Source organism: Podarcis pityusensis (assembly GCF_964106645.2).
Source record: "Podarcis pityusensis genome assembly, chromosome: 4".
NCBI classification, from domain to species: domain Eukaryota; kingdom Metazoa; phylum Chordata; class Lepidosauria; order Squamata; family Lacertidae; genus Podarcis; species Podarcis pityusensis.
The window spans coordinates 34,155,609-34,178,307 of NC_138027.1; the positions used below are offsets into that span (position 1 = coordinate 34,155,609).

At 40.7% G+C, this 22,699-nt stretch overlaps 3 protein-coding genes across 5 annotated transcripts in view; 2 read left to right on the plus strand and 1 right to left on the minus strand.

The window, feature by feature from the left end:
• The window catches only part of TBC1D23 (TBC1 domain family member 23), a 31,031-nt gene extending 28,406 nt beyond the window's left edge, over positions 1-2,625 (plus strand). For all 3 annotated transcript variants that reach the window (XM_081002685.1, XM_081002686.1, XM_081002687.1), the window contains one exon: positions 1,049-2,625. In XM_081002685.1, the coding sequence (XP_080858811.1) occupies positions 1,049-1,130 (82 nt within the window). In that variant the 3' untranslated portion in view covers positions 1,131-2,625. The remainder of the gene's footprint in view (positions 1-1,048) is intronic.
• Positions 2,626-4,415: 1,790 nt separating this feature from the next.
• Positions 4,416-22,672, plus strand: NIT2 (nitrilase family member 2; the record flags this gene model as incomplete). The annotated part of the gene is made up of 10 exons (XM_081002767.1): positions 4,416-4,515; positions 7,053-7,171; positions 9,656-9,776; positions 9,909-9,997; positions 11,088-11,181; positions 11,487-11,561; positions 13,461-13,539; positions 13,813-13,911; positions 14,834-14,889; positions 15,993-22,672. 10 exons carry the CDS (start codon positions 4,416-4,418, stop codon positions 16,082-16,084), a joined length of 924 nt encoding a protein of 307 aa, XP_080858893.1. The 3' UTR covers positions 16,085-22,672.
• TOMM70 (translocase of outer mitochondrial membrane 70) overlaps positions 18,297-22,699 on the minus strand; it is a gene marked incomplete at its 5' end in the record, with an annotated part of 38,459 nt that continues 34,056 nt past the window's right edge. Inside the window, one exon of the mRNA XM_081002704.1 lies at positions 18,297-18,544. The remainder of the gene's footprint in view (positions 18,545-22,699) is intronic.

Consider the following 22,699-nt stretch of genomic DNA (forward strand, 5'->3'; position numbering starts at 1 on the left):
TTGGATACCTCTTAAGATACAGTTAAACCACAGAGCCTAGGGCTTGCCAATTAGAAGGTTGGTGGTTCAAATCCCCGCTCCTGTTGCTTGGTCCCTGCTCCTGCCAACCTAGCAGTTCGAAAGCACCTCAAAGTGCAAATAGATAAATAGGTACCGCTCCTTCAGGAAGGTAAACGGCATTTCCGTGTGCTGCTCTGATTTGCCAGAAGCAGCTTAGTCATGCTGGCCACATGACCCGGAAGCTGTAAGCCAGTTCCCTTGGCCAATAAAGCGAGATGAGCACCGCAATCCCAGAGTCGTCTGTGACTGGACCTAATGGTCAGGGGTACCTTTACCTAAGATACAGTAACCAAATTTCTATGATTAAGGAGAAGGTTGTGATTCGTGTTTGGATACAACTGGATGCTATTTTGAATCAATATGGCAGACTGGACCTTTCCAAACTACTGATTTTAACCACTAGTTTCAAAACTGCTGGGGTTTTTTCTTCGTTAGAATTCCTGAGTAATCCAGGGTATGAGGCTGCTAGTGCTGGTATAAGTTGATTCTTTAGTAGTTTTCAGGTTTTGACTTGCTTAAGAATATCACCTTTAGACCTATACAAAGAGTGCAAATCATCCATTTTTCTCACATGGTACATGAGGGTGCTCTTCCAAGATGCCTTTGGTTATAACTCATTATATGTCAGTAAGATAAAGTGTACCCGCGGTGGGAATTACACAACCATTTACACAAGGAAATTCTAGCTGGATGGGCTGTGATACAGTAGTTATTTTGCAAATTGCATATGAAAGCAGCAAACAGGGATTAAAGTGGCTATTTGCAAATAAGCCTTAGTCATTATGAAACAATATTTTTAATCCTTTTATTATCTCCATCTGTCACGGATGCTTTAGTTGAGATTCCTGCATTGCAGAAGGTTGGACTAGGTGACTCTTGTGGTCCCTTCCAGCTCGACGATTCTATGACGATTCTATACTAAATCTTTGATCAACAGTGAATTTGTTCAGTATGTCAACAAATGTTCTTTTTGTTTCCATTTCTTAAGGTACTTGATTCCAAATGCAGGTGATGCTACCAAAGCCATAAAGCAACAGATTATGAAAGTTCTGGATGCCCTGGAAAGCTAATGAGAAAAAGACTTTTTCAGTTGTGTCTTAAAAAAAGAAAAAATGACAACCTGGATACTGCACATGGACCTAAAATGAATTTTCCTGTGGAATACTAACCTAAGAGGACATTTTCAGTTTACTGATGGGAGTGCCTGGGTAGCAGGTTTACGATAGGAGTAAATTATACATTTTGAATATATTTTTAAAGTCTTTTTCTTTAACACTCTTGGATTTTGTAAAAGTTGTTTATTATAAATGTCAGTTATTTTTCAAGTAGCTTTTGAGGTTCTGACCTGTTCTTAATAAGAGCGATTCAATACACAGATCACTTTGAAGAATTGTATTGAAGCCACACAGCACTTCTAAGATAATGGGAAAATATTTGAAACCCATTTTCTTCTTAATATTACAAACTGTTAAGTAGCAGCTGTTTTTTAAAGGCCCGAAGCACTGAATATGTGGTTTGATCTGCTGGGTGAAACATCAAGGAGTGACGACAATACATAGGCTAGGAACTAGAACTAGGAAAAATTGGGACCCAGCTAAAAATAATATTGCAGTCCACCAAACTGGGTGGGTGTGTAACTTCTGTGTGCTATCAAGTAAAAAAATAGTGGCTAAATTAATAAACTTGAAATGTTGAATTGGATGCCGTAATGAAAAGTTTACACTCACAAGTATGTGGCTGGGTTATTATGAAAGTGGAGGTTTTATTGGGCCATGGTCAGCATTAGAATGGATGCTGAAATCAGAATTCATGTGACGGAATATCAAAGTTGGCTGCCATGATGGGGAGACAAACATAATTGTTGGATTATCTTTTCAGAAACTGTCTGGCACGGACTGAAGGTGTACTGTTTGCAAGTGAGGCTAAGTGATCAGAGAGCTACATATTTGGAATGATTTTTTTATACATATGACATGCTTTTTCCTCTTCAAGTCATGTCAGTTAAGTTTTTGAAATAATGTCTTCAGTGCTTGAGAATTACAAGTTTTTGCTGCAAATCTGTAGCTATCGCATATTGACCAAATGTTTAAGAGGAACTTGAATGCTCTTCGTATCCTGGAGCAAGTTCAGTACATGAAGATATGAAAGGCTGCAAAAGGCAGTCGCAAAAGATTCTGTTGCGGTATCATCACAAAATAAATTAAGCTGACCTTTATAACAAATCAGCTCTTTAAAGTTACGTTCTTAGTAGGAATCAAGTTATGGCACCTTAATCCTGGAACTCCCGTTTTTAAACATATCTAAATGAACAACACTAAAATAAGTATTTGACAATGCATTGCATGAACTGCACCTCTGCCAATGCTCCTGTATTTATAATTCTGCCCAGAGCTGTCATTTTATGTATTTTTTTTCTCCAGTTCTCCTTTAAAGTAAAATCTCCTGAAGAGCCTCCAATTTGTGCCTACTTCAACACAGAGATTCCCCATAGTGTTAATGTAAAGATGTTTGTGTTATTGTTTATAAACTGCAGTTGTAAATAAACCAGTACTATTTGAACACAAATGGTTCAGATAAAAAATGTTTGATCCAACGATGTCATTTCTGCGGATTTAAATATTTTAGCACTTTAAAAATGTACTGTAATCTGTTTTTCTTTATGATTCATCAAAATCAAACATGAAGGGTGATGGATTCAGACTTAAGCTTTCCATGAATGGAAGGTCTTCTCTTGCTTGTGACGGGAAGGTAAAGATGGGAAGACCATGTCTTTGGGGACCCTGCCATCTTCCATTATGTGGGCATGACCAAGCCAGCATAGACATCACTTAAGTGTAAGAAAATATTAAAAAGAAATGAGGGCATTCTTTACTAAGCATGTGCAGGTGCCTGAATCACTAGACCAATCATTGCATTTTTGCAACATAGCCAGCAATACTGTGCTTTTCGCCCTAGGAACAAGAATTGGGCCAAACAAGCAACACAATGCATGCTCACCTTGGCCCAACAGTTCCTCGTTACACCTCAAGAGAAAAATTTAAGGCTGCAATCTTTTGAACAGTAGGAACCAGTCCAGTGGAACAGAATGAGACATGGTATTGATGCATACATAAACTGGCACAGTAAGTGGTTGCCAATTGCCCAGATAATAATCTTAAACAACCTGACCTCATTCTATTCCTGAAGGCAGCGTTGGCTATTTGCCTGTGACCCTCCTACAACTCTCATCAGCCCCCGCCAGCATAGCCAAGGGTCTGGGGTGAAGGGAAGTGTAGTCCAACAACATCTGGAGTGCCGTTTCCTGTAGGTTTCTTCATTTCAGCGATCTAAACCTGATTGCCTGCCAACTGGTGTGATCAAACGGCTGCGGTAACTTTGCCTTTGGTGCTGCGTGTTTGGTTTCCATTTCTCCTCCTCCTCTGGATAATAGCCTAATTCTCCAGTGCCTTTAGTTTGCTTACCTTTGGGAAGATTTGAAGAGCTAATACTAAAACATAAACTGAATATAGCGACGGGACAACTGTAGTTGCCACCATTTCAGAAGCCGTCTCCCTCTTGCGGCTGCAGGTTAAGCTGAAGCTCAGCAAGAGCATCTTTTCCCCAGCATGAAATAAACTAAAAAATTGTCCAGTAGCATCTGAGAGACCAACTAAGTTTGTTCTGGGTATAAGCTTTCATGTGCATGCACACTTCTTCAGATACACTGAAGCACGGCTGGGACAAAAAACTTTTTGTTTCATGAGGATACCCATGCTTTTGGACATCTCATCTAGCTCTTAAGAGTACAAGAGCCCTGACAGGGTTGAGTGGGGAATATATATACAGTGGTACCTCGGGTTAAGAACTTAATTCATTCTGGAGGTCTGTTCTTAACCTGAAGCACCACTTTAGCTAATGGGGCCTCCTGCTGCCGTTGCACGATTTCTGTTCTCATCCTGAAGCAAAGTTCTTAACCCGAGGTAATATTTCTGGGTTAGTGGAGTCTGTAACCTGAAGCATATGTAACCCGAGGTACCACTGTGTGTGTGTGTGTGTGTATACACACGTATACGTGTGTGTATGAATTTATTTCTATACGTGTGTGTGAATTTATTTCTATACATTTCTATACATATATGTATGTGCATGTATATGTATATGTATATGTATATGTATATGTATATGTATATGTATATGTATATGTATATGTATATGTATATAAATGTACCCGCCTCCTTTATGCACCACCGCTATTGCAAGCAACCTTAATATTCTCTTTAAATCCACTCCTATGTTGCTTTAGCAGAGAGCGCATTGGGTCCGGTCCGGCAGTTAACGGAACTACATTTCCCAGCACCCCTTCGCTCCTACGGAGCATGCGCTGTGCTCCAAGCTCGCCCCCCTCGGAGAATGTGCATTTGCTGGGGCGCGGAGGAGCCTTCGCGGTTATGCAGCTGGCGAAAGGCGTCATGGCCAGTGAGTGACTTTCCTGCCGGGGTGGGGGATCCTTGGGCTTCGTTAGGGGCTCTTAATTTCCGGTGCAAAATGCAAAATGATCTGGGCTGGCAGTTAAACAGGGACACATACCCGCTTTGCTAGTGGGAGAGGAGGGGGAGTTCCCTGGGAAAACAATATTTCTCTTTTCTGCTGCTTTGCACTGATCTAGCTTGTGCACGTCTCTGTTCAGAAGGAAGCGTGCATTTGGAACTGCACCCTGAGATGCTCATTCTATCCATAATCGCTGCTATGGGGTTTTTTTGGTAGGAGACCGCTCAGCCTCCCCACCCCACCCCAACCCCCCGTAGATGTTACACGTGGTATTTCGGGGCGATTTTCAGCGTAGTTATAATAAAAGTGCCTGAAATCCTATGCCAGACAACTGCGAAGTAAGTCTCAATGAGTTCCGTGGGGCAACGGGATTGCAAGCCCAAGTCTGTCATCTCTTTAGTGGATTCTTATCCAAGGCTGATTTATCCACCCCACCCCACCCCCGCCCCGTGAAATACTTGCTCTCCTTTCTGCAGGAATTAGGAGGGAATACACGTTTTGAATATTTAGCCATGCCAGTGAAGAAATTCCATTCTAAACCAGTGGTTTGAAACCAGAACAGGGTTTCAAGTGGTTCTGGTGTGACCTGGGACGGTTGTCCTGAAACAAATGACAACGATAACTGTGTCACACTTTACAGTTTCATCCTTTATATTTCTGTCTACTAGTAAGCCTGAGTTTATTGAGATTTCCCCAGTTTAGGGGTCCATAGCCTCACTGCTAGCGAAAAAGCCCACACAGTTAGACTGTCTTCTCCATAAATATACAGAGGATTGTGCTGTTAGAAATCTCTCTAGGCGCCTGCAAAGTTTGTGCTACGCATGCTTACCCCACAAAAGATTTAAAATTAAATTGACCTTTGTTACCGCTTCCCTTTCCCCTTTTAACTAGAGGGAGGCAAACATTTCTGCTACTGTGCAAGTTTTGTTGGCAATTTTCCAGTAAGTTTAAAGGACTCTGCTTTGGAGTTTCTTTGACTTCTGGTAAATTTGGAAAGCTCTGTGGCTGTGCAGGAATAAAAGGCTGCTCTCTAACTTGTCCACATGAGAGACATTATCATAATTATTAATGTACAGTGGTACCTCGGGTTACATACGCTTCAGGTTACATACGCTTCAGGTTACAGACTCCGCTAACCCAGAAATAGTGCTTCAGGTTAAGAACTTTGCTTCAGGATGAGAACAGAAATTGTGCTTCGGCAGCATGGCAGCAGCAGGAGGCCCCATTAGCTAAAGTGGTGCTTCAGGTTAAGAACAGCTTCAGGTTAAGAACGGACCTCCAGAACGAATTAAGTACTTAACCCGAGGTACCACTGTATTACCTAACCTCCCCCTTAAGGTCACAACAGTTTGAAATGTTGTTGGCATCTGTCTGTCTTGAGAGACAATGGAAGAGTGCCATGGGGGGGGTAAAGTCAAACCATTGGAGAGGGCAACTGCAGTGGCTTGGCCCCTGCCAACATCAGCCCTGCCTAAAGAATGGCTTTTACCTGCATTTTTTATCCATCTCATAGAATCATAGAGTTGGAAGAGACCACAAGGGCCATCGAGTCCAACCCCCTGCCAAGCAGGAAACACCATCAGAGCACTCCTGACATATGGTTGTCAAGCCTCTGCTTAAAGACCTCCAAAGAAGGAGACTCCACCACACTCCTTGGCAGCAAATTCCACTGTCGAACAGCTCTTACTGTCAGGAAGTTCTTCCTAATGTTTAGGTGGAATCTTCTTTCTTGTAGTTTGGATCCATTGCTCCGTGTCCGCTTCTCTGGAGCAGCAGAAAACAACCTTTCTCCCTCCTCTATGTGACATCCTTTTATATATTTGAACATGGCTATCATATCACCCCTTAACCTCCTCTTCTCCAGGCTAAACATGCCCAGCTCCCTTAGCCGTTCCTCATAAGGCATCGTTTCCAGGCCATTAACCATTTTGGTTGCCCTCCTCTGGACACGTTCCAGTTTGTCAGTGTCCTTCTTGAACTGTGGTGCTCAGAACTGGACACAGTACTCCAGGTGATGTCTGACCAGAGCAGAATACAGTGGCACTATTACTTCCCTTGATCTAGATGCTATACTCCTATTGATGCAGCCCAGAATTGCATTGGCTTTTTTAGCTGCTGCGTCACACTGTTGGCTCATGTCAAGTTTGTGGTCAACCAAGACTCCTAGATCCTTTTCACATGTACTGCTCTCAAGCCAGTGTCACCCATCTTGTATTTGTGCCTCTCATTTTTTTTGCCCAAGTGCTCGACTCCCCCCTTCCTTCTCGACTCCCCCCTTCCCCCGCAAGCATCACATCCTTGTCAGAATTTCTGTCATAATCCATAAATTATCTAGCAGGTTGTCTGTGCATCATTTGGAGCACTGCAGGTACAATAATAATTTCAGGGGTTTTTTAAATTATAAATTTAGGAGTATTTTCTGGGGCCTTTCCCACTAGTTCATGATCTGCCTTCTTGCTTGTTAGATTTCCGTATCGCTCTCATCCAGCTTCACGTGTCTGCTGCCAAAACTGAGAACCTGAACCGAGCCTGTGGTCTTGTGAGGTCTGCAGCAGAACAAGGAGCAAAACTTGTGGTTCTCCCAGTGAGTACTTTCCCTGTTTCCTACAAAACCTTCAAACTTGTTTACTGTTTGTTATTCACAGAGTTTCAGTCTTCCTCCCTGGTACTGCGAGTTTCCTTCAGCAGGGTTTGAAATAACATGCAAGTGTAAGTTGTTCTTAGTTCTGTGCATTTTGGATATGACAGCTAAAACTGTCTTGTTTGCATTTCTGGGTTTGGTTTTGTTTTTAGGTTATTTATAGCCTGCCTTCAACAGATTTCCCAAGATGGCAAAATATAAAATACTGTATCTGAAATGCCAAATACAAGATTAAAAACCATTTCTAAAATGTGGAACAGTAGCCTGTAATTCCACAGAGGAGAGATAAGTGATTTTAAATTGAGCAATAATATAATTGTAATAGATCTATAGCTGGTGCTGAAGAGACATTAGCGAAGACACTAGCTGAGCCATTTATTTATTACGTTTATATCTCACCTTTGTTTTGTTTTATTCTTCCATGTATGATGCATTACGGTATTTTAATATTTTGTTGGAAGCCGCCCAGAGTGGCTGGGGAAGCCCAGCCAGATGGGCGGGGTATAAATAATAAATTATTATTACTATTACTATTACTATGTTTTGCTTTACTACCTTTGACACACAAGTGATTACACTAAATGTGCTCTTTGAAAACAACATTTTCTGGCTTTGTGCAGCAGCGATCTTAATTGGGGCAATGGTTCCTTTCCTGTTGGATCCTCTTTGCCCACAGAGTTCTCTTGCCTGAGTTGGTCATTAACCTTCTGAGTTGGTCATTAACCTTCTGCTGCCTTGTATGCGGCCCCAACAGTGCAAAGTTCTTGATAAACCAGCCAGAACGTTTAAAGTGTAGGATGTTTCCCCTCCTGCTAATGGATATTCCGATATCAAATAAATATTCCCATATTAGGTGTATTGTAAACAACGGATGTTCAAAATGGTCTTTGCTGTTCTCTTCCTGAGCCACTTAAAGTGATGACATATACATTACTTGTGAAATTATCATGTTTGAAGGTGCCAAGTGTTTCATGAATCTTGAAGAACGCGGATTATCTGTGTTCACCAATTTCTCCCTTTGCCTTTATTCCACAGAGTAATTGGCTCCTCAGTGAGCCAGGAAACAAAGTGGGGAGGTAAAGAAACTTGATTAACTTGGGCCTAGATGCACCAGATTATGGAGGTAGCTATGACCGTATCTGTCTGGTGAGAGCAAAGGCACCTCTTGTTTCAGATTTAATCCAAATAATGTTGTTTCTTGTTACCCAAATCTCAAGGCTAGACTTCTATACAGTGGTACCTCTGCTTACGAACTTAATTCGTTCCGGAGGTCCGTTCTTAACCTGAAACTGTTCTTAACCTGAGGTACCACTTTAGCTAATGGGGCCTCCCACTGCCACCGCTGCGCAATTTCCGTTCTTATCCTGGGGCAAAGTTCTTAACCCGAGGTACTACTTTTGGGTTAGCGGAGTCTGTAACCTGAAGTGTTTGTAACCCGAGGTACCACTGTAATGCATCCTTCTGATTTCTCTGAGGAAGTAGACTGTGGCCCAGGTTCTGTGGTGAATCTGGCGTTGTTATTGCCATGCCTTTTGTTGGGGCTCACAGTACACTGACTTCTTGTTGACTCCCAGACCCAGCACAGGCTCTCTTTACCAACTTTCAGTAGCGTCGAGGCAAATTCAAAAGTGCATGGTCCCTTCATGATAGTCACAGCCATACCCCCTTCTAAGATTATAAGTCTTCTAAGACTATTCAATAATATTATGATTACACAACAATTATAATTAGGACCACTAAACCTTTGCCTGCTTCTGTGGCCTTGCCATAACATATATCTTGGTTATTATATCCTGGTCTGTGATCTTTGCTTCTCCACTCCCACCAACATCCAAAGGTCTTCTGCTCATGCAAAAGACTCCACCATTTCTCCTTTGCTGCCCTGTATTCTTGAAAGGACCTGTCAGAACACCTGTGCAATAGCACCTCTCTTACTTAACTTCAAATCCTCATTTAACCCACCTTTTCCATGAAGCCTTTGACACTGCCTTTGCTCAGTCCCCACCCATTTCCCAAATCCTCCTGTAGCTTGACCCATCATGAAGCCTAAGCGTTTTCCAAAGGAACTGCCTGACGTAAGCAAGTCAGATGTAAGAGGACTGCATCTCACGTTTAAAGATACATTGTGTGTGCTTGCGTAGAAATTCAGATCTATATTTTATTCTGTAAACAATTCCAGTATTGGAAGTTCATCCATGTTTCGGCTTTGTCAAGAAGAAGAAGTTTGTAGAGCTCACTTGTGGCCAGACACATTTGTACAGATTACTTTAAAAATCTTCTCAGACTTTGAGAGAGCCGTCATAGGCATATTTACTCAGAAGTAGGCCTCATTCAGTTCAGTGGGACTTGCTCTCAGGTAAGTGTACTTAGGGATTGCATTCTGAATATGCTACACAGATGTCTGTTTCATTTTGCTTTCAATTTTAGGAATGCTTCAATTCTCCCTATGGCACAAAATATTTTCCAGACTATGCGGAGAAAATTCCTGGCGAGTCCACAGAGAAGCTCTCGGAAATTGCAAAGGAGTGTGGTGTTTATCTGATTGGAGGTAAATTGCCATATTGGCGATTGTGATGAGTGTTACAGTTTTGCTTGTCCTAAATACAGCTGTAAGGTTAGAATAAGCATTGTGTTTGAATATCTGCCTAAGTCACAACAATTTTCTTCTCTTTAATGAAAGGATCTATTCCAGAAGAGGATGCTGGGAAGCTTTATAACACATGCACTGGCTTTGGTCCAGATGGTGCTATGATAACCAAGTACCGAAAGGTAAAATATAATAGCTATGGCCATGTTTTGATGTAAAGGAAACCCACTATTATTTGTATAAGGTGTACATTATCGTTAAAACAAAATATGCTTTGCTTTGCTCATCATATATATATATATATATATATATATATATATATATATTCATCCAGCACCTGAGAGAAGCCTCGTGGCCGCGTATTTAAAATACCGTATTTTTTGCTCTATAAGACTTACTTTTTCCCTCCTAAAAAGTAAGGGGAAATGTGTGTGCGTCTTATGGAGCGAATGCAGGCTGCACAGCTATCCCAGAAGCCAGAACAGCAAGAGGGATTACTGCTTTCACTGTGCAGCGATCCCTCTTGCTGTTCTGGCTTCTGAGATTCAGAATATTTTTTTTCTTGTTTTCCTCCTCCAAAACCTAGGTGCGTCTTGTGGTCTGGTGCGTCTTATAGAGCGAAAAATACGGTACTTGGTGGCATTGAAGAATAGTTTGTTACATTTGCATCCTGCACTTTCTGCCAAGATTAGAATGGAGTCACAACAAAGGGACTTTCCAGTTTGCTCCATGGCAAATACCTGAAGTTTCCCATTCCCACATTTAGATCTAGGTTTACTACATCTAAGACGGCACATTAATTGCTGCACCACACTGGCATTCTCGCCATAGTTCCATAAGTTGCAGGTTAAATTGCAGTAGTTTATCTTTGGACTAAACATTTGTATGGGCAGAAAAGCAAATCTGGATCCAGCCCAGTACAGGCGTCTTCCCTACTTGCACGCATTCAGTATGCATGCTGCTGCTGACACACATGTTGAAAATGGCACCCAAAGGGGGTGGGGGAATCCCCCCCACTTGCGCTTGTCCTGGTGATGAACACAGTGGCCTGGAATGGAACCCCTGCGAAGGTGGGGATTCCCTTGTATATACTTCTCAAATGAGAGCACTACAAGTTGTTCTGGAAAACTGAAGTTATTTAGAAGATATATGCAGAGCATAGAATTGCCTGTTGTGATATAAATATATATGAATGGATAGCGGGCATATAGAGAAAGCACAATTAATGTGGAATAATTTGCAAGCAGCGCACCTTTTTTATTTTGAAAACAGATTCATTTGTTTGACATTAATGTCCCCGGGAAAATCCGGTTTCAGGAATCAGAAACGCTGAGTCCCGGTGCCACATTATCTGTGATTGATACACGTAAGTAAAGCGTCTTCATTCTAGTGAATAGCAATTCACTTCAGGATGTATTGTGGCTTATGTGTGGTCAAAAAATGGCTGTGCTGTTAGCTTCTGTATGTAGACTACGAGTTTATCTTTTCATTGTGTATGGGATCTTCTCAGCCATATTTTTAATAAGGAAGTATTAAGTGTGTGTGTGTGTGTGAGAGAGAGAGAGAGAGAGAGAGAGAGAATGAGAGAGGTAAGCATTTATAGACTGAGCTTTCTGCTTGGACTTCCCAAGGCAGTGACATATCTGGCATGTTTTTAATGTTTTGGAACAGCTTATTGCAAGATAGGTCTTGGGATCTGTTACGACCTCCGCTTTGCTGAGCTTGCTCAAATCTACACACAGAAAGGTGAGGACATCCTGCTGAGTTGAATGAATTTGTGGTGGGGGAGAAGGGTATGACAATTCCTTGTAAAACACCCAATTTCATATCCTAAAGTTCCATACACTAGCAAGCAGAATGTGCTTGCATCCAAGCTACAATTCGGCATATTCATAATTGATCTTATGGGAATCTCCTTGTCCCAAAAGGCAAGCATTTATTTGTCTAATTAGGGAGGTTCCCCATTAAGGTGCAACAACTAAAAGTCGTATAATTGACGTTGAACAAAGAGGACACCTTCTCATCAGTCTGTTAGTGCTTGCCTGTCTAAAGAAAACTCATGTTTTCTCTCCACATTCTGTTGATTTCAATGAGACATTCAGTATGGTACCTGTAGTTGCTACTCACTCTACTGCCAGCAGGGGGCTTGGTTGAATAGCGTTGTTGTTGTTTAGTCATATAGTCATGTCTGACTCTTCATAACCCCATGGACCAGAGCATGCCAGGAACTCCTGTCTTCCACTGCCTCCCGCAGTTTGGTCAGACTCATGTTGGTAGCTTCGAGAACACTGTCCAACCATCTCGTCCTCTGTCGTCCCCTTCTTCTTGGGTCTTTTCCAGGGAGTCTTCTCTTCTCATGAGGTGGCCAAAGTATTAGAGCCTCAGCTTCACGATCTGTCCTTCCAGTGAGCACTCAGGGCTGATTTCCTTAAGAATGGAGAGGTTTGATCTTCTTGCAGTCCATGAGACTCTCAAGAGTCTCTTCCAGCACCATAATTCAAAAGAATCAATTCTTTGGCGATCAGCCTTCTTTATGGTCCAGCTCTCACTTCTATACATCACTACTGGGAAAACCATAGCTTTTACTATACGGACCTTTGTCAGCAAGGTGATGTCTCTGCTTTTAAAGATGCTGTCTAGGTTTGTCATTGCTTTTCTCCCAAGAAGCAGGCGTCTTTTAATTTCATGACTGCTGTCACCATCTGCAGTAATCATGGAGCCCAAGAAAGTAAAATCTCTCACTGCCTCCATTTCTTCCCCTTCTATTTGCCAGGAGGTGATGGGACCAGTGGCCATGATCTTCGTTTTTTTGATGTTGAGCTTCGGACCATATTTTGCGCTCTCCTCTTTCACCCTCATTAAAAGGTTCTTTAATTCCTCCTCACTTTCTGCCATCAAGGTAGCTCTTCCAAAAGGCCCCAGACTGATTTGGGCACTGACTAGCCATAGCTGCTGAAAGGATCTCTGGACAGTGACTTCAACGATAAACTTCATACAGAGAACATTTCCAACACAGCTGATATTTATTAGGTATTCTAACCTGGCCTATCTTGTGGGCTTGGAGCAGGTTGCATTTTCTGAAACTTGTGGGATCGCCTTACCCTTTATATGCCCTCCTGGCCACTTCAATCTACACAATTACAGGTGCCACATTTGTAAGAAATCAGTCTTTTGGTGTGGCATCATCTACACTTTGGAGCTCCCTTCCTATTGATATCAAGAAGGTATCTTCGCTCTGCTCTTACCAGTGCTTGCTTAAAGCCCATCCAAATATGTGGACGATACATGTGTTTTAATCAGTTTTTAGATTATTGTTGATTTTAATTAGTTTTGGGTGCTTTACAATACCTGGGTTTAACTGTCTTGTACTGATAAGGTCAATGCTGTTTAATTGCTTCTGTAAACCACTTTGTAATGAAACCTCACTCGAGCGGTGTATACATTTTTGTTACACAAAAATATGCTAAACAGAATGTCCAGTGGCGGCCGAGGAGAGCAAAGCATAACCCCGAAGACTTGACCAAAGGAAGAGAAACGTCTCAAAAAAACATTGTGGTGAGATTGCTGCTGCTTTTCCATGACTATGCCTTTCTCTCCCAATAATATAAATGCAACTCAGCCACCATCTCCTTCCTTTTGAACCAGGTTGCCAGCTCTTGGTGTATCCAGGGGCTTTTAACTTGACAACGGGGCCAGCCCACTGGGAACTGCTCCAAAGAGGACGGTGAGATCCAGTAAATTATCCCTTCTCCCAAGTGCATGTCCAAAAAATAGTTCAATAGTGACACTCGTTACATTGCTGAAGGTGCTGTTCTTTTTAAATAGGAAAGCAATCCCTCACTAAATTTAAAACAATATGGTACTTGCTTACACTGAAGCAGATATATGATGAATGCATGCACAGCAGAATAGAACTTCCAGCTTGCTCCGTTCATCTGCTGCATTTTCTCCAGTGCACAAAGATTCATACTGAAGCCTTTTATTCCTTTTCATGCAGAGCTGTCGATAACCAAGTCTATGTGGCAACGGCATCTCCCGCCAGGGATGAGAAGGCGTCTTATGTAGCCTGGGGACACAGCACTGTGGTAAATCCATGGTAAGTAGGAAAATGGAGTGTACTCGGAACATGTCTTGCATTCAGTACCATCCCATGTCATGTTTTCTGACTCAGTTTCTTGTTCAAAGTTTTTGAATTTGTGGCACGATACCAGACCAATTCATTCAGATAAAGCCTTGCTGAGAATCTATTTTGTACTATAATATTTTAGTAAAACTTTGAAACAGCAAATGTTGGGAAGGCCAATAGGAAAGGATACGTGAGAGAAACATTGAACATGATACGTTTTCAAAAGTGCATTTGAACCTGTGGTGGTGATCAAAACCTGGATTACCTTGAAAGCTTACTGCTTCAGAATTCTTTGCCCTACTTCTTTTCTTGTTCGCATCTAGTTTGGATGGGAATCAAACGGACAAGTCAGGAACTTCCATTTCCTATCAGCCTGTCCTTCTGGAACTCTATCCCATTCCACCTTTGAGCTCGGAGGGTTGAAGAAGTAAAGGAGGTTGAAGGCCTTGTTTTAGGAAGTCTGTGGCTCTTAAGGGGTGCATGTACAGTGGTACCTTTGGTTGCAAACGAGATCCGTTCCGGAGCCCCGTTCGCAACCTGAAAGGAAGCAACCCATGTCTCACGCGCGCGCGCGCACGATTCACCGCTTCTGCGCATGCACGTGATGTCATTTTGCGTGTCTGTGCATGCGTGAGTGGCGAAACCTGGAAGTAACCCTTTCTGGTACTTCTGGGTCGCCTCAGGACGCAACCTGAAAAAACGTATCATAAAGCAAACGTAACAAGAGGTATGACTGTAATGTGTTTATTTTAAGTTTTAAAATTTATTTAAAGTTTATTTTAAGTTTTAAAATATGTTCATTAACCTATAACAAGGTAAAGACCACAGCTCTGTTGACCGTTTCCTCCCAGCTCCCAGAGAGCTTCTGTCATGGCTCTGTTTTCTTTTTCAGGGGGGAGGTCATAGCCAAAGCTGGCACTGAGGAAACTGTTATCTATGCAGATATAGGTGAGTCCGCAGTAGTGTTTTTTGTCCTCCCATGGCATGGGCTTCTTCTGTAGCATTAAACCGGGACAGAGTGACACGATTCAGTTCCTTGACTATAAAATGGGAATAAACAACCACCCCCCGCAAGGATATTTATAAGTGAGAGCGCAAAGCAGGCTCAATAACTTTGCATGTCTTTCATGCAATGGTAAATTAAAATTTACCACTGGATCTGCCAAGCTAAGATTCGACTGAATTTGCATGTGAAAATTAAGGATTTAACCTTCATCTTGTTTTCTGGGATAAAAACCTACCCAGGCACACTTTTCATTGTGCAGTTTACTTATAAGTAGACATATAGGGTAGTCCTTCTAACCTAGGACCTTGTCACCTGCACAACATCTCCAAATTTCAGCCAGTTGCCACTTACTGTTTTCCTTCTGAAAGGAAGAAAAAACCACCCAGGGAATCACACACATAAGAAATGCATTGAATGTTACCATTGGGATACTAAAATATTCCATTTTTTCCATTAAAAAATGGTCAGGGAAAGGCCAGGAAACATGGGGGGCATAGGGTGTCAATAGGATCTAGTTTGGGGAACAAGGACATTGTCATGCAAGTTTATCATTGGAGTGAGATATACAAGGTTAACCTTAGTTTTGAGTTGACATACTGTAGTTTTTTTTCTAGATGGTATCCAATATTTTCATGGCAGTTTTACTTTAAAAGGTAGTTTTTGTTATTGTAATTGAAAATAAAAAACATAGCTTAGTTAAGGAACAGAAATTGTGCTGTTTGCTCAATATGCAGGGACAATTGTTTCCGGTACAAAACAATTATACCTCCTTTGGATAAGTTCTTTCTGGCTGTGGGTGTATTAGTTTTGTCAAGCACACTTCATCTAGAACAAACACAATCTTTTTCTGTGATCCAAAACCTCCCCAAACTTACACTGATAAATGTCATTGGGGTACTAAAAATACTGCAATAACTGGGTTGTGGGGCAGTTTTTTGTTGTTGTCAACATTGGATAAATGCTAAATTATAGTGGCTACAGGGCAGTGTGAGGAGCAGTGAGGGAGAATTGGTGGTAATATGGGCCTTCTTATTTCTGTTTACAGACCTAAAGAGGCTTGCAGAAGTTCGACAGCAAATCCCCATTCTTTCTCAGAAGCGGTCTGATCTTTATGCTGTAGAATCGAAATTTGCATGATGTATAGAGACTTGGACCAGTACAGAAAAATCACCTTTCTTTTCCTAAATTTTTAGTCAATGATGTTGAAAAAATGAAGTGTCCTTCGGATAAAAATCTATTAAGGATAAGAAACCCAATTTATAAATTAAAAATTCTATATAAAATCTAGTGGTAAGCTTTGAATGAGAGGGGTTCATTTGAGTTTTTTATATTAGGGTACTTGATTAAGCCACTTCACAATGCATTGAAATATATGTGTATCACCATAGCAGTGCCTTAGAGATCAAGCATATATATGCACGCAATGGTAAGATTGACTATTATGCTTTGATAAATTGCCTCAGTCCAGTATACCTGAAATACTATCTCCACCCTCATTGTTCAGCCTGGACACCGAGGTCCAGTTCTGAGGGTCGTCTTCTGGTTCTCTCACTGCGAAAAGTGGTTACAGGGAACCAGGCAGAGGGTCTTCTCGGTAGTGACGCCCACCCTGTGGAATGCCTTCCCATCAGATGTCAAGGTGATAAAGAATTGCACAGCTTTTAGACGACATCTGAAGGCAGCCCTGTTCAGGGAAGTTTTTAATGTTTGATGTTGTATCGTGTTTTAACTATTCTGCTGGGAGCTGTCTAAAGTGGATGGGGAAACCCAGCCAGATGGGCAGGGTATTATTATTAGCAGCAACACTTGGGACAATATGTTTTGACCTTGCAGTATTTTGCAAAAGCTGTACCATCATTCAGTGAAAAGCAAGGCTCTGAGCTGTCCTTGAAAGTTTTCCCCTCCCTATCAATCTCTTCTCAAATTCCCTCAGTTAGCTGAATTCTGTTGTTTCATGTCACGGCAGGTTCGACGCTCTATCCCACTCCAGTCCAAGGGCATTATTCCCTTATTTATGTTAAAGGAGAAGTTACCTTGTTTAGGCTGCATTGTCCATCAGTTCAAGAAAACTGTGCCAGGAGTAACTAGTGGTGGAGCACTGAGTTGCTTCTTCCATGAGATAACAGGTTTATTTATGTACAACACTTGTTTGTTCATACAAATGTTAGGTTGGGGAACCTCAGGCTTGGAATCTAGAAGCAACCTTCCATGTCTTTCTCCCCAGGTCATGGCCTACTCAAATATTTTTGCCTGGCTGGAATGTGGCTTTGAATTGTGCAAATCTCCCAAATATAAGAGTTTGTAAGCATCTGTGGTTAACTGCCAAAGCCACAAGGATTACATGACTCTGCTGCGTTTAACATTTATTTTCTAGTGCTTCAGCAACAAAAAGACACTGACATATACTGTGTTGTTTGCTTGGGGGTGTATTTATAGAACCAAAATCAATTATTAGAATAAGTCATCCTTGGGGCAGGGGCTTTTCCTGGAGGGAGAGGTGCTGTAGTCAAGTCATAAAAGCACATGTTTTGTAAACAGAAGGTCCCTAGTTAGTGTCAACTACAGAGCTAGATAGACCAGTAGGCTGATTTGAAATAAGACAGCTTCCTGTGAAGGTGTTCTTCACCCTTGTGGTTGTGATAACACAGTCCAAAGCTGTCCTGGGAACCTTGGAAGGTGGGGGTGCAACTCTGTTAAAATATAAATAAAATTACAACTTACGTGGATAACATTCCATTGCAAATCCTAAAGTAATGAACTACATTGTCTCTTGTCTCTCAATGAAGAATTGAATTAACGTAGTTTTTCAAGGGATAGGTACTTCCTAGGCTGTTTTAACAATGATGTATTCAGAACATATATAGAGATTATCTGCATTCTGACATTCAGTTGGTATTTGTGGCCAAGTTTGCTGACACCGTGCACTGTTCAATGCTCATCATCAAACAGCAAGTCACAAAAATCTGCCACAATCTACACCTGTTGGAAATTTTACCTACATAAAGGACGATAAATCTACCAGTCTTTCAATCCTGTAAAATATCTGGACAGTCAGAATGATTAGTACAGCTGGGACCATGGGCAAATTCATAGAGTGAAAGCAAAGATGAAAAGAGAATGATACTCTTAATAGTGATCACTGGTTCATAACCCACTTCTAAATATACTTTCACCAAAACAGGAATTTTGATTCCATTAATAAAACACTTACAGGTTTTAAATACTTTAAGTTTGTAAGTGTTCAGCCCAATAGTATAAATGTGGAATTACTGCTGCCACAACCAATAACTGCTTTTCTTTCTGATGGAATACCAAGTTTGTTACATTTTTAAAAAGCAAAAAGGCACACACAGTGAAATGAAATTTATTTTTTTTAGAAAACACGCACCATGTATTCAGTATCTGACGCCTTTGTTTAAAGCCACAGTGTAAACTGCCCGCTGTGCACAAGCACATATACTACCACCCCAGGACCCCCACTTGAGATTTAATAGCTGTCATACTAGCTGCTGTTTTGCAAGTAGCTTGGACTTGATGATAGTTCTTTTTTAGCATCCCCCTCTTCTTGCTCATTCTCACTGATTCACACATCTATACCTGCCAAGAAAGCAAAAAACCCTCAGTATGTATAGTACAAATTTTAATCCCCTCCGGAGAACAGAAAAATCTGTTTTATAGGGCTCTCAAGTTAGCCTTTACATATATAAAACGCAGGAGTTCCAGTACTATGTAATAAAAATTAGATTCTCATAGGGGAGAGGGGCCTTACAGAAATTAAGGCTATAATCCTATACCCACTTACCTGAAAGCCAGCTCCACCTAATGCAGTTACAGGTATAGGGTTACACACGTTACGATTCAGCTAAAATAAGGCCTATTAAATTGCAATTGATCTCAATGGGAGATAGTCAAGAATTTATTTAAATTTGCCAATTAAATGCTTACCTTTGGCTAGATCACACCTTTAAATTTTGGAATGTTTGTATTTCCACACTGTTGCATGGACCACACAATAGGCTGATGGCTCAAATACCAACTTGACAGCTGGTATAATGCCTAATCTTTCTTCTTTTTTGCTGACAGCATTAATTCTTATTCTCTAGTTAAATAAGAGAAACTACAGAAATCTTGTTATCAAGATGTAATGACTGAAGTAAGCCTGATAATGAATTCCACTATGCCCTAGTTTTCAACAAGTTCATCAGCTTGTCTTTCGTTTGCTCTCTTGGATAAAACTGGAGAGTGTACATAGTTGCAATATCCAGTTCTGAAAAGCCAGTCCTTCAATGAAAACTGAGCAGCCATTTTCCAGTTCTCAGCAATGCTACTTTGATAGAGATCAACTGTCAGCACCAGGGATGGGCATCCTGTCATTTGTTATCTGGTTAAATACCCAAGTAATCAAAGGACACCACCAGTGGGAAAGCAGCTTGTTATTTCGAAGTCTCAACAATTATATTCATGTGTGTGCGCGCTTATTTACAATTTAAATAGAATCACCACAAGTAGTTGTGCTAGGTATATTTCCCCAAATTCACTTCCAGTTGTCTAAAATTTTTATGGCTATGGCCTGCTGTGCTTCTGAAACCTGTTAACATTTCATTAATAAAAAAAAAAATTTCCTAGATCTTTCTTGTAACATTTTTGGGGGGGGGGTGAGAAATCGTTTTTTAAATAGTCTTCCTTCTTCAGGAAGCTGAATTTCCTTAGCAATACAAATCAAAATATGCCTAATCTGAAAATACTGATCCCAGGATAGTCCAAAAGTGCCTTTTCCTTTACATTTTTATATGTTACTGTATCATGTTACATGTAAGGCTTTCATTCATTAAGAGTCCTATATTTCCAACAAAATAGACAACTTGTTCATTATAATTTATTCCACTATGAAACTGAAGATTGCATACATGGGGTTCTCAAATTGTCTACCATCTGGGCATTGACAAGACCCAGAGTAGCTTAGTTTCCATTAACAGCCTTCAGACAATGCCCATGGATAACCATGATCCTGGAGCAGATTTCAGATATCTACATGCTGTACAAAACAATTCAGACCCATGTTGCTTAAAAGCGTGTTGTATATACTTTTTCACATCAAGAAGATTGTGTGTTCACCTAGTCCTTCCCAAGTTAACAAGACCAGGCAGTTCTATACCATCAGTACATTAGTTTATACAGACTGATTGATCAACGTTCAGTACGGGTATGGTTTCCTGCCATAAATAGTAAAAACATCAGCTGATGTGTATTGGTCGTATTTGTTTTGTTTATCATGGTGGAATCAGAGACCTACTTGTCCAGCTCCTCTGTGACTTTTGATGGAGTCTAATTTTCAACCACTTTTCTAAGCTACTCTTGCAACCTAACAGCACAATCCTAACCAAATCTACTTAGAAGTAAGTCCTACTGAATTCAGGTTAGCAGGGTTAGGATTGCAGCCCACATCCTTTAAACAGCCTATTTTCAGATCTTCAGAAGCCCCTTTCAAAGCTCTATTTTGCACAGCCCTGCGGCTTTGCAGGTACTACTGGTCAGCTGATCAGCAGTGCCTACAAGCACTTTTTCAGTCCAGCCCCACACCTGACTTCACGTAGAGCAGGGGTGTGTGGCTGGGCCGAATGGTAAGCTCTGGTAGACAGGCCCATTTAAAAAGCTATGCTGATTCCATGCCCCTTAGGATAAATTGTCTTGTTAGGTAAGTTACCCATTTTTAAAAGGGAAATTCTATAGCAATAAGGTTCCTTTTTTAAAAAGTCACACCCCATTGCACCAGCAAAAAAAATGGGGAAATAAAACATGGTTATTTGAAGTTTCACTATTCCGTGCAGAGAAGTTAGCAGCACATTCACATAACATGATTGTCTTTTTTTGTATGCTGATTTTCTAAGGAAGCAATTTTAAAACCAATACCCTAAATCTTACATGTATAAGAGATATTTGAATGTAATATTTATTTGGTGACTTTACAAGTGTAAGTCATTTACAAAAAAATAACAAACAAATGTAATTCTCAGTGCAGTTTCAAATATCTGAAAACAGGAAACAATCTGTGATGATTTGGAATGCTAGTATCAGACAGCACATGCTTAATTCTTAATTGTTTTCCAGAGACAGAAGTGTCAGTGTACATAGAGCCACGCAAATAAAAACCCTTTTGAAAAACATGATACAATTTACAGATGAGAGGGATACTTCAATAGAAAACTCAAGAACTCAAAAAAAAATTTTTTTTTGGGAAGCAGCTGACTTTCCAAACTGAACATAATGGAAAGATTAAAATTATCACTGAATCTTGTCAATTTTCTTCTTCATTTATTACATTAACAGAATGAACTCTTTTCAGCAAAATGTAGTGTAACTAGTTTTCACAATGTGTGGTTTAGGAAGCAGTCTAAAATTAACTGACCTCAGAATACAATCTTAACACATATGTGCTATACAATAAATTTTGTAAATCTGAAATAGTACTATTACAGTTACTGGTTCACTTCAGTAGCTCCTAGGAACAGTAGGGCAACTGAGAACAGTGGATTGAATCCAGACTTCCCAGGAGGTTTTCAATCCAATAGAGATCTCACCTGTGCGGGGAGGCAACTTTTGCAGATTGCCTCCTCTCCCTGCAGCCTCTAGCATCATCTCCCACTCTTCTAAAGGGTCTCATAATTCTCTGGAACAGTGTGGAATGTGGTACCAGAGGCGAAGGAAATTCACCAACAGTAGCATCCTCTGGGCAAAACCCCATTCAGGAGATGTTTCTACTGATTGGAGCAAAGTGCGGATCCAACCCAGTATGTGAAATTTGCTAAGTACTTGAATAGAAACAGCTCTTAAAATAGAGCTGAAAAAGTAACAAAACTGCAGATGGATGCTTTGTGCCGCAGCATAAGCCCAAAAGCATCTTTTGAAGCCTAAGTTACTGTTTCCAATTCAGTTGGACCCTTTCAACTAAACTTCGCCCCAACAAGGTCTGATACTTATTTCTACAACAATTCTAGCACACATACTAACCTGACGAGTCCAAGACCAGTGTTGGCAGTGTCCTTAACAGAGGCAATTTTGCTCTCCTGAAAAACGTTTTAACAAATAGGTTTTTTCTAGTGACTTTCAAATTAAGACAAGGGAAAGGAAAAGTTGCTTTTGGGGACAAAGGGCTACTGATAAATGGTAGTTAGTAAATTGCAAAAGATCTTTGAAGTACTTCTCTAAACCATGCACTAGAACAGCAGATTGAGAACTTCGGTTTCTGTATAGCTGCTACTGTCCTATTAAATGAAGCAGAAACTGTAAACGGGAAGAAAGAAAACTGCACATGATAACTATGTTGAAATGATTTAGCTTCACCCACAATTGCCTTAAAAATCCCTACTATTCAACAACTTTGCAAATAATGTGTTCTTTGCAAAAATAAAATCAAGCCAGAGGGATTCATTGCATATAAAAAATTACACAGCACTATTAATTTTTAAAATCAACATAATAAGCAGTAGTAAAACATCCTGTAGATAGAGCCAGTCATTCACAACATCCACCCTCAAAACATGAGTCAAAACGGTTTTTATTTGCATGGCCAAAATAATATTTGATCCCCTTGCAACTCTTTTAACCTCCCTCTAACAATTATTTGCTGCAGGGGGAACAAACTGCTTACTCTGATGGACAGCCACTTCAGCAACACCTAAACATTTAACAGATAATTACAACACCATGGACCAAAAAAAAAAACAACCCCCCAAAAACCACCCCAGATTAACT